General features: G+C 43.3%; 1 protein-coding gene across 1 annotated transcript in view; it reads left to right on the forward strand.

The window, feature by feature from the left end:
* LOC117959724 (metal transporter CNNM4) overlaps nucleotides 1-8,394 on the forward strand; it is a 21,409-nt gene extending 13,015 nt beyond the window's left edge. Inside the window, exons 5-8 of the mRNA XM_034897003.1 lie at nucleotides 1,003-1,099; nucleotides 3,177-3,266; nucleotides 6,244-6,419; nucleotides 7,725-8,394. Coding sequence (XP_034752894.1) covers nucleotides 1,003-1,099; nucleotides 3,177-3,266; nucleotides 6,244-6,419; nucleotides 7,725-8,228 — 867 coding nt within the window. The 3' untranslated portion in view covers nucleotides 8,229-8,394. The remainder of the gene's footprint in view (nucleotides 1-1,002; nucleotides 1,100-3,176; nucleotides 3,267-6,243; nucleotides 6,420-7,724) is intronic.
* Nucleotides 8,395-12,731: the final 4,337 nt, after the last annotated feature.

The raw sequence follows: 12,731 nt of genomic DNA on the forward strand, positions 1-12,731 counted from the left end.
TCTCTCTCTCTCTCTCTCTCTCCCTCCCTCTCTCTCTCTCTCTCTCTCTCTCTCTCTCCTTTCATTTCTTCAGCTGTACTGTCGAAGGCCTAAAAATAATCTTACTTTTTTTTTTTTTTAAATGGAGATTCAGAATATAAATTTTAAATTTAGTTTTTTTTTTTTAACTTGGACCCTATTTTCTCATGCGTTGGTGTCTTAGTGACTGATGTGGACAAAGATCTTTGAAGTTGGTCCAGTATTGAGGGAGAACGTTGTAACCGGCTGCCGTGAAGCGGTCTTCAGTGTAATCATGTAGGGCAATTACGCATCGTTGATTTCCATCCACGAAAAGTTGTGTTTTTGCCGCTGACGTTCCCAAGATTATTATTATTAATATTTTAAAAAAAATTGGGGAGGGAGGTTGGCTTTTATTGTGATGAGTTTGGAGGAAATGAAACCATTCCACTATTTTACAGTTAACCGCTCGGGCTCGCTAATATCTAAATATCTAAAAAATATGAAAAATATGTAAATATCAAACTGACAAATGGCAACAGCAGGTGTTGTGACAAAAGAGCAACATAATAACCCATATTGGTGAATTTGGGGATTTTTTAATGAAACTAAAAATAACGTTATTGTCTACCGCCGGCTGCTTTTTTCAGGCAACTGCTACTCACAGCTCCGACAGCAGCGAGCATCACGCTCAGTGTGATGTCATCCAAAAGACACGATTTACTGTCACTTATTTGTGGTTCTGGTTCTGGACCTGGTTCTGGGCCCAGTTGAGTTGGCGTTCCTTTTCGGTGTGTGTGTGTGTGTGTGTGTGTGTGTGTGTATAATGTAATATTTAGCGGACGTCAAAGTGTTTCTGTTACCTGTCACAGGAGAAGACTACTGGATTTTGAACAGCAGACCACACACACACACACACACACACACACACACACACACACACACACACACACACAAACCACGTCAGATAATGTCCTTTAACAAAATGTCCTCTGTGTGTTTCAGGGACGAGTGGAAGTGGAAGCTGGAAATGAAAACATGAAGTTTGAAACCGGCCCGTTCTCTTACTATGGAGTCATGGCTCTGAGCTCACCAACACTGGGTGAGACAACACACACACACACACATACACACTCCCACCCCTATGTTAAAATACAGGGGCATAAGTAAACACCCCCTATGTTAAAATGCAGGGGCATAAGTAAACACCCCCCTATGTTAAAATACAGGGGCATAAGTAAACACCCCCCTATGTTAAAATGCAGGGGCATAAGTAAACACCCCCCTATGTTAAAATACAGGGGCATAAGTAAACACCCCCCTATGTTAAAATACAGGGGCATAAGTATACACCCCCTATGTTAAAATACAGGGGCATAAGTATACACCCCCCTATGTCAAAATACAGGGGGCATAAGTATACACCCCCCTATGTTAAAATACAGGGGCATAAGTATACACCCCAAACCATTTTTGCTGCACAGTGACAAACAATATTAGCTCTCTCTGTTTCTGTCTTTTTTTTTAAAGTATTATTTATTCTAATTTTCACAACAGGCTCACACGTTTAGCTGCAGTTTGTTCAAATACACTCATGTGACAGGGTTTCCATCATGAGAAATTTAAACATTTTAATTTAAAACCAAGAGTTACAATGCTTCTGTAATCGTCTCTACAGGTTCTAAGTGTGTAGTGTCTTAACAATTTCCTTTTTTTAAGATGATGTTTTGGGGCATTTTAGATCTCTTTAATTCCAGATGAAGACGTGAAAGGGGACAGAGAAGGGGAATGACATGCAGCAAAGGGCCGCAGGTCGGAATCGAACCCGCAGCCGCTGCTTTGAGGAGTAAACCTCTATATATGTGCGACCACTCTACCGGCTGAGCTAACCGGGCCACGTTGTCTAAACAAGTTCTAATGTGATAAAGAAAAGGTTGTGTGTGTAGGGTGATGTAAGCCTACCTGAGAAGTCTCAGTGTGCAGCCGGTGGGTGTCAATGTGGCGGCAGCACCGCCGCCGTGGGGCCCCTCTGACTCACCGGGGCCCCCTAGTGGTTCACCATCAAAACTGCTTAATTCAAATATCTCTTCTTTTTCTTCTGCTCTCCCCTTTCCCTTCCTGTGGACCTGTTTCGGCCTCCTGGACGACCAGCTGTCTGTGCTTCACGTGCACATGATGCAGCTCCGTGTGTGTGTGTGTGTGTGTGTCTGTGTGTGTGTGCGTGCGTGCATGTGCGCTGTCAACTGTATGCGTCAAACACGTGATCATTTCTCATCCTGAAACGCTCAGATGTGTGTTTTTAAACTCCAGTATTTCTCAGTTAGAAAGATCAATCAGGAAGTTGCAGATTTATTTAAAATGGAGATTCAGAATTTAAAAAATTTTAAATTTTAAATTTTCTTTTTAAATTTGGACCCTCATGCATTGGTGTCTTAGTGACTGATGTGAACAAAGATCTTTGAAGTCGGTCCAGTATTGAGGGAGAACGTTGTAACCGGCAGCCGTGAATCGGTCTTCAGTGTAACCATGTAGGGCAATTGCGCACCGTTGATTTCCATCCGCTAAAAGTTGTGTTTTTGCCGCTGACGTTCTCAGATTATTATTCTAAGTGTCCGACAACATTATGGAAAGGATTCCTACAGAGATAGACCTTTTAATTAAAGAGTAAAATCCTTTTTAGGTTAACATGAAACAGCCTCGAAATCAACATCACCAAACCCACCAGACTCCATGTAAATAATCACTACTTTTAGCATGTATAGCGCAGCATATCTCCACCAGACTCCATGTAAATAATTACTACTTTTAGCGTGTATAGAGCAGCATATCTCCACCAGACTCAGACAGAGTGGTCGTTGTTGGAACAGTGGAAAGATAAGACACAACGGTGTTAAGAGTTTTTTTTGCTCCTGTTGACTTTGAGTAACGTGTGTTTCACGCTGATAAAATTACATTTGAATTTAAATGGTGCCTGGTGGGTTTGGCGCTGTTTTGTGGTTCCCTGTCAAATAAGCTAATGAATAAAAACACTCTTTTTTTCTTTCTTTTTTTATCATCATCGTGATGTGAACGCGCGCAATAAACCCCTTAAGAGCGCTGCATTTTGGATTTGAAACAAATAAAACCTAAATCTCTCTCTCTGCTCCTTCTTCCTCCTCCTCCTCCTCCTCCTCTCTTAGCCGTCACCCCCCCTCTCTCCCCAACGGTGGCGTCCCCCCCTCCACGACGTCTTTCTCTTAAGAGGTTTTCTCTGTTCTCTCGTTTCCCAGGTAAACTCTCGCATGGGCCAGAGGAGGGAGGGAGGGAGGGAGGGGGAGGGAGGGGGGGTCTTCTTTTAGCCTTTTCACCATTTATATTTTATTTTCACCATCCCCAGAGCCCGGATCCAGCAAGTACAGGTCCGTAACAAACGCAGTTTAGCATACAGCAATGTTTAATTTATCGTTTATTTGTTCGCTTTTATGACTTTTTGAACAAACCGCCGTCCTTTGGACTTCTTCAGATTGATTTGAGGCAACTCGGCAACTTTTCCCGCTTCTGAAACGTTTTGGAAAAGGGTCAAATTTGACCCAAAGACAACCGGAGGGAATAATCTTAGATGAGGGCTGCATGTTGACGGTGTGTAAGAGTTGTTCTTCCTGAACAGTAACGGCCCTTTCACCACATTCAGACTGGTCTTAACGGATAGTTTGAGCTTTTTGATTGGTAGGATTTTAAACGTTTCTGCACTAGTGTTGAAATGGGTTCAAGCTTTACTAAAAACTAAAGAAGCCAAAGTTCTCAAATGTGAAATATTGTTTAATTTCCCTTCAGTCGTCCCATGCACGGGCTACACATGCAGGTGTGCAGAGATGTTTTCTGGTTGTTTAAATGTTAGTTACGAGATATATTTGCGTCAGCAGGAAAACTGAAACTGTAAGATGTTTTTTTTGTACTGTGACACTCAAAAAACAAAATCTTGGAAAAGGAAATTATCAATTCCCAGAATCTTGAAATTGTTTTGTTTCCTACAGCCAACGGTCAGAAACCAACAGATATCTAATTTCCTCTCAGATAACGCGGTTCCCTTGCTTGTTGAATGACTCAAACTGAATCATCTCTTGGTTAACTTTCTGTCGACTAATCGATTGACGGTCTGAATGCTTCGGCTCTAAAGCAGATGGAGTAATGACAGGAGATTAGATTAGATTCAATTCATCTTTATCGTCATTACACAGGTACAAGGCAACGAAATGCTGTTTGGGTCTAACCAGAAGTGCAATAGCAGCAGGTGCAGGATATACACTGGTCCATAAGTGCAGGACATGGATATGTACTGAATAAATATAGAGATGAATACTATTATAAACAGTAGTACAGAGTTTTACAGATAGATTTGTCCTTTGAATATAATATATAGATAACTAGTATTGTGAACAAGATTTACAGCTGGATATGTACTGAATATAATATACAGGTGGATATTAATACAAGTAGAAATTTTACAGATATGTACAATTTACATAATATACTGATGGTTTACAGAGTTTACAGGTGAGTATGTACTATGAATATATATATATATATATATATATATATATACAGACGGCTATAATTATAGACAGAATTTTAACAGATTTATATATGTATATAAAATAAGTTAGGCTAAAATGAGCAGTATAACAATGGATTAAAGGTAGTACAAATAAAGTTTGGACAGAAGCTATCCGAATTAAAGTGCAGTGGAAAGTAATTGCATCTTACAGTTAGAGTACGGTACTGCAGATGTATATGTAAACAGCTGGTACTGTAAATGTAGAAACCACCAGTAGCTGCAGCTTTGCACTAACTCAGGTGAGTTTACCTCCAGGGAACCAGCGGATCATTAACTCTCAGATCATTACAGCGGGAAGAGAGTCGGACTAACTTGCTGGATGGGGCTCGAGGTGCAGCGTCCTTTACTTCCTAACCCTGTCACCACCGCCTCCCCTCTAACCACTGGTCTGGGGTCAGATGTTATTCATAACTCCTGTAGACCTGATCTGACGGTAGACCTCTGGTTAGAAGAATAGTTTGACATTTTGATAAATATGCTCATTTGCTTTCTTTCCTTCCGATAGTTAGATGATATTATCTTCAAATACAAAGCTACAGCTAGTTAGCTTAGCATGAAGACTGGAAAACAGCTAGCCTGGCTCTGTCCAAAGGTAACATGTAGGTTAAATGTTTGAATAAATATAGCACCATGGGACCATATTTTTGAAGACAGATGATGTTTTGAATGAAGTAATTACACATCTGATGATCGTCAATTTGAAAGATAATTTTGGAAGTCAAGAAATTTGCAGTTTGTCATTAAATTGTTATAGCATTAGACTGTGAAAAAACGTAGGATTACACAGCCCAAAGTCTCTAAGTTCAATTTTGCTGAAGCTTCAAACACTGTTTCTCGTACCGGGACTTAACGTTACTTTAAAAAAATCTCTACCGTACATACATTTTTCCGAAATAAGGTCCCGTGGGACACACCGGAAAGGGAGGGACTTCCCCTCTCAATAAAACAACAACAACAACAACAAGATATGTGTGAATAAGTGAGCTTTGGAGGTGATTTCCCTTCTGACAGAGCCAGGCTCGCTGTTCCCAGTCTTTATGCTAAGCTAAGCTAAGCTAAGCTAATGAGCTGTAGCTCCAAAGTTTTGCATCAAGAATATTTCCCAAAATGTTGAACTATTCCTTTTAAAGCACAAATACTTCCCGTGCCTCGCACTCAATCTCCTCTACACGACACTGAACTCAAGTACACGAATCATCACTGTTTCTCTCTCTCTCTCTCTCTCTCTCTCTCTCTCTCTCTCTCTCTCTCTCTTTGTCCTTTAACTTTCCAAGACCACAGGGCTGTTATCCCGCCCCCTAACGTCCCCCCTCCATGACATCACTAAAACCAGCCAATGAGAGAGCTTCCTCCTCTGATGTCAGACGGTCTCGCTGTGGCACGAAAATGCTCAAACGATGGCACATGGCCTCATCGCATGTGCCATCGTTTGTCGCATTCTTTCCCTCACAGACACAAACTCACGACGTCAGCATTAACATGTGTGATGTCATCCTCACTTCACGCTCTCGTCTTGTTTTCACGCCATTTTGTCCCCCGTTGTTTCCCGGTGTTTCCGGCTTTAGTTCACGTCAAAGTGTTTCTGTTTTTTTTGTGCTCTCCTTGCCTCCTCACCCTCCCTGACTCGCTCTGTTCTCTTGTCAATCCCTCAGAGTTTCGATCTCCGTCACACGGGGCCAACCTCAACCGCTCGGCGTCTCTGAGCTGCGCCGAGCGCCCCCCGGAGAGCGGCTCCGTCGGCGGCAGCGTCACCCAGATGCCCGGCACCCCCTTCCAGTACATACCGGACTTCTGCGTGCGAGCCCTCACAGATCTGCAGTTCGTCAAGGCAAGTGGATTAGATTAGATTATACTTCATTCATCCCACAACGGGGACATTTCCTTCAATAACAGCAAAAAAAAACAAAAAAAACACACAAACAAGTAAACACACAAGAAGTACAGGCAAACACAACAACCAGTACACAAGTACCAGTCAGACAACTGCTCGACCTAACCCTCATGTTGTCTTCGGGTCCTCAAAGTTTTTTTAAAATATCTGGATTAAAGGAACTCGAAATACGGGTGAAAAATGTTGGAAAAAGCGGCAAAATACATGGGAAAAAAATCAAAAAATTACTTCATTAAAAAACTTTGTAAACAGCAACAAAAACGTTGAGCTAAGGGGGAAATGTTTTTCATGGTCACAGGGAAGACAACACGAGGGTTAAAAGGTAAAAGGTCCAATACATTAAAGTGATATTTTGGCTATTTTGTGGTTGTATGAGCTACTTCTTCATAGTCAATGTGTGAGATATAGTAGATGCTGGTCGGCACGACAACAGTTTGGAAAGCAGCCAGAGTACAGAGCATGCAGCAGTTACCTAGACACCTAAAACATTGATATCAGTTTAGCTGGACGCCATTTTTGAATTTTTTCAGCTCTTTACCGTGCTGTCAGACAGCCTTTTACGACGGGGAACTGAAGCCGTTATCTGTGCTCTCTTCAGAGCAACCAGACTCCTTTTTTGGGGGGGCTTTTCCCTTTTATTATCAAGGATTGAAATGAAAGGGGGAGAAAGATGGGGGATGACTCACAGCAAAAGGCCGTAGGTCTGCTTCAAACCCAGCCTGCTGCAGGACTCAGCCAACGTGGGGCAAACCCTCTTATTGGGTTAGCTAGAGGCCGCTCCCTCCCACCAGACTCCTTTGACAAAATATAGACATTTTCCCTCGCAGAACAAGGGAGTTGCCGCTCTACTGCTGCCTCCATCGGTTAGTTAGCTTGTGTTATTGTGGTGTTGTGTTTTTAAAGGTTGTCCAGGTCAAAGGTTGTCTCATCAACGGAAAAGCATTGGCAGGATGAGACTGACAAGCAGGAGACTCGTTGAAGCGCCCAATCTGCGGCTTTGCCCCTTCACAATAAGAGCAACCGCAGAGCTAGCAAGCTAAAGTTTATCACTGCAGATTTGTTATAACGTTAAAAACATATGTCACATTTTTACTCCCAGAATGTATCTGTTGTGTAACCGGACCTTCCTCCACAGTGCTGTGGGGGTAGGTCTGGTAATGCGAGAGAAAGGTAAGTTTGATCAAAAGATATTTCTTTAAATATCTTTACATTGTCTTATCGATGTTGTTTTGTCCTCCTCAGATCACTCGTGCTCAGTACCAGAACGGTCTCCTGGCGTCCAGGCTGGACAGCACGCCGCAGTCTCCAGACGGCAGTCACCCTCGCCTGGACACGTCCGTGTCTCTGCCCCCCGTGACGCCGCCGGGGACCCGGGGCGTCCCACTGCCGCTGGCCACGCCTCCTGCACGGCGCCCGCCGTCCACCACTCAGCCTCCGCCGAGCAGCCGCGCCGCTCTGCCCCAAGCCGCGCCGCCTCCGTGCAACCACACCGCCGTCTCCCAAGCGTCTCCGTCCGCCGTGAGCGCAGTCACGTGCACTTTTAACCCCCACCCAACTTTGACCTCCACCCTGTCCTCCAAGGCCCAGCAGCAGCCGCCGTCTCCCGGCCCGGAGAACGGGCCGGGAGAGACCACCACGCTGCTCAGTGAGCAGCAGAACTATCTGGGCCACCGCAGGCCCAGCTACAGCCTGGCACACCCACACGTGCACACCATCAGTCACGGGCACACCGAAAGCACCATCTAACTGACGTCTCTGCGGGGGAACTACCTGGGCACTCTCTCACTCGCTGGCACTACTTTGTGTTTGCTCGTTGAACCTTTACGTAGGGGACGCTGACGATCAGCACCCGATGTGTGTGTTTGTCAACAGAGATCCTCCTTTATCCCGTCCTGCATGTTCCCTCCAAACAACACTGAAAAAGATCCAGAAGAGACTACAAAGATGGCGACCTTAAGGGAACACTAGTGAGTATGACTGGAGATATAGACGGGTTGTGTATGAGTGTTTTTTAAAGGATCTGTTCACCAGGATTACAAAAAGACTTGGAGATGCTTTTGGTTTTATTTGTCAGGTTTTGTAAAAGTAAAAGAGAGAGACATCTCCAAAACCTCTTCACATAAAACTGAAGCTATATACACGTTGTTTTTAAAGTAATTTAAGTGAACTGGCCCTTTAAGTCAACAGAAAACTGTCCAGATCAATGATGGAGTGTGTTAAATTCTTGTTATTTTTAGTTTATTCAATTTTCATTTATGTCTTTCCAAAGAGCGAACCATCCAAAAGCTATAAAAACTATATCAGTGAAGGTTTTTATTTTAGTTTGTTTGAGCCCTTTCCTTAGAAGTCAGACCATCTTTTTTAAGGCAGATGTGAACGAGTGAATTTATCCGTCAGTGAGTTAAATGAACGACCAGCAAACGGACCCGAGTCACTGTACTCCCGGAGAGTTAAACAACCCTACCAGTGATTCTGCATGTTTTTCGACGATTTAAAACCAACCGTAAATACCTTGCATGATTAGACTGTTTTTGCTGCAGTTTGCTAGATTTTTTAAATGTATTTTATTAACTTCAAAGCATCGGTTGGTTTCCATTTTTTTTCAGTTTGGCTTGGATTTCAGTAATGAGACTATTGAAACCTGCTAGAGTTGCGTGTAATCCATTGAGACCGAGCGCAACGCGTCATGCTCTGAAAGCCCCGCCCACCGTAGGGAAAAACAACCGTCACTACAACAAGCAACTAACGGCTGAAACGCTAACAAGGGCCTATTAGCTAGCTAAAAAACATCAGATTTTAGCATGTCAAGGGATTATTTGGGCAACCTATGTCTACCAGAGAGGACAAGTTAGCTGTTAGCAAGCTAACGTTAGCAAGCTAAGACACTTTAAACATACAACTGTAGCTTTCTGAGTTATCCACGTTTCTACTATAACACGGTTACATCCTCAAAATCAGCTTAACAGAATGACAGAAATGTAGTTAACAATAATTGACATTTAGGTGTTTTATTTGGCAACAAAACACTCTCTGCAAACCAAATATCGGGCGTTACGCATCTCAGCGTCTTCCCGTTGTTCCTGCTGATTCCTCACGTCCCTGTATCTACTATCTTCGAAAAATTCAGTTTTTCAGTTGAGCAGCCCTTGAAAACTTAAACTGTGGGTTATTTGGGTTGATGGTAGTGAATATCACCACACAGCAGCCTTTAGGCTTTGTGTTTTCTGTTGTTTGCTCGCAGACGGAGTTGACGGAGGCTCCTTCACGCAATACGCAGTCAACCGAGAGTTGTGTTCCCCTCCGGTGGGGGCGGGACTTAAGCTAGTTTATATTATGCTCACTGTGGGTTGATAACACAACTCCGGCCAGTTTCTACGACGTCTGGAGTGTGTATATCTTTTACAGCTCTTTCATATAAACCGTTAAAAAATTTAATTTTTAACAAGTGGAGCTCTGATTGGACAGACGCATGCTGCTGACCAATCAGAGCCTCCTGGGATGCTCTATCGGACTTTTTGCCTTGACCAACTGTCACTTTGCTCGTTTGAAAGCCATGATGTCTCTCTCTCATGGTGGAGTCAAATTCTCTGGGCGGGCAAAGCAGAGGAAGGGGAGGTAACCATTCCCCTTATGACATCATTAGGGGAAGATTCCAGATCGGCCCATTTGAGCTTTCATTTTCTCAAAGGCAGAACAGGATACCCAGGGCTCGGTTTACACCTGTCACCATTTCTAGCCACTGGGGGGAACATAGGCAGGCTGGGGGACACATGTTGATGTAAAATAACTTCATAAAGGGACATTTTCATGCCATGTGACCTTTTAAATAACACAAAAAATCGTTCACGATGTGTTTATTGTGGCAGTTGATGTTGCGGTGACAATAAGAAAATGATATATTGTGTAGCCCTTACTTAATATTTCACTTGTAAAACTTGCAAAAAACACCGGTATGGTCCTTTAAGTAGATCTTTCTAGTGATTTGAAGATGTCTTAGCTGCTGACAATTATCTGGCATCATGATTTAAATTGTCTAATTTCCAAGTGTGATATTTAAATATTTAATACACATACTTTACATGTATATTGTGTGTGTGTGTGTGTGTGAGAGTGACAGTCAGTTTGTTTATTTATATGGTAGAGATTACATGTTGTTGTTGTTGCTTTCTTTGGTTCTCGTAACCAGTTTTAAGTTGAAGGACAGGCGTGGTGCTCGGGACACTGTGACCAGCGCGGTGCTCCTTCTCGAAGCTTCACCGCGACGCTGCGACGCTTCGCTGCAACGCTTCACCGCGACGCTGCGACGCTTCACCGCGACGCTGCGACGCTTCACCGCGACGCTGCACCGAGACACTGCACCGCTACGTTGTACCGAGACGCGACCAAGCTGGATCTTTAGTTGCTGCAACACTGTGCGTCCACGCAGGACATGAAACAAAGATGATGTCAAAGTCTTGGCTGGAAGTTACATTGGGCTTTTTATTTATTATTTCAATATATATATATATATATATACAGTACGTCCTATGTGAGGCAAATGTGGGTTTGCTTCGACACAATAGAGCAGTGGCTTGAAGAAATAATCCAACTAGTTTAAAGGTATAGTACGTAATGGGAATCCAGTAAAAAAAAATTCAGTTGGTTCCCTCCCCAGACCACGGTGGTTCTGGTTTCCCATCCATGTCCAAAGCTAACATTAACAGCTCTCTATGGTTAACAGCTAACCGGGGTTTTAAAAATGGCCATATTACAATTAAATATTCCAATTTTTTCCTGATAATTATTAGAAATTAAAAAAGCATGACCATGTAAGAAAGCAGTAAAAAAACAACCACCCCGATACCTCTAAAGTAGAAACAACATCTGCAGAAAAAGGAAAGGCCTGTAGGCGATGAAGCATAAAATACGTCATGAAAACCCCGCCCCCCCCCCCCCCCCCCCCCCCCAGCACCTGACGTAACGGGTTCTTATCTCTAGACCAGCGCTACGTTGGTGCTGAGTTGGAACCTGTGTTCTTGGCCCAGAACCAGGTTTATCTGTGTGGGAAAAGCAAAGAACCGGTCCGATATTTGGCCCGGACTCCGAACCAGCACCAGAACTGCCTCGGTGGAAAAGACACATCACAGAGCGGTCGTGAAGTGACGCCAAGAGTCCCGACCGAGCATGTCTAAATATGACGCCAAAGGCACCTGACCGGCATCGCTTTTCGACGCGCTTTGTTTGAGAATGTGTCGGTGGGCCTGTAAAAACGTTACTGACTTACCGGTTACTTATCCAGGCTCTCTATCAAGACGGGCGGAAGTTCGTTAGATGTGCGTCGTCAGATCGTGCTGGAAAACTCTTAAAGTGTTCCCCACCATGTTGACTTAGACAGGTTGAACGTGTTTCACACGTGCTTTAGTTGAACTTTAAGCCTGCAGTAAGCCTAGGGTTAAGCATTGACACTTTGGAGACACTCTCAACACGATAACTCGATGAGATTTGTAAGTAAATTCAGTTATTTGTAGATTTATTTATTTGATTAGCACAATGCACGACATGCGAGACTACTTGAATATCAAATAGGATCATAACTCTCACTGTACTGTGATGTTGTCCTCTTTTTTCTGCTTTAAATATGAAATAATGTCAACATTCCCAAATTACAATAGATATTGATTAGTAGCTTTATGTGTTTGATTAGGACAATGCACGTTAATCGACATTTCTGTAAATGCACCAGTGTAAGTCAGCTCATTTCCGACCGTAGTCCTAGTTACCTAGCAGTTACCTACGTATGTCTTTATGGTGGGAAGAAACCGGAGCACCCGGAGGAAACCCACACAATGTGGAGTACATTTTAGTGTGTGTGTGTGTGTGTGTGTGTGTAGGTGACACTGAACTAATTCAACCCGTGTTCAGAGCAGACGAGGAGTTGGAGGAAGTGTTCCGCTGGCGATAAAGCGATAAAACGTACAGACGACTGTCTCCGCACCGACTGAGCTCAGACATTAAAGCTACTAGCATGTTATAATCTACCTGCTTTGTTTCTCCGATGTACGCAGTGACACCGACACTATTTTAAGTGACTGTGACAGTGAAAAGATTTAAAAAAAGAAACTACTGTTGTATAAGCTAGCACTGAGTTAAAAAAAAAAACACTTTAAACTTGTGCGTTGTGTAAATCTGAAAAAAAGTGAATATTCTAAAGTATTTCTCCTTCTTGTGGGATGATTCCTCAAAACTGGATTAACAACCCGCTCTGGGTCC

This window comes from Etheostoma cragini, chromosome 16 (assembly GCF_013103735.1).
Source record: "Etheostoma cragini isolate CJK2018 chromosome 16, CSU_Ecrag_1.0, whole genome shotgun sequence".
NCBI lineage: Eukaryota > Metazoa > Chordata > Actinopteri > Perciformes > Percidae > Etheostoma > Etheostoma cragini.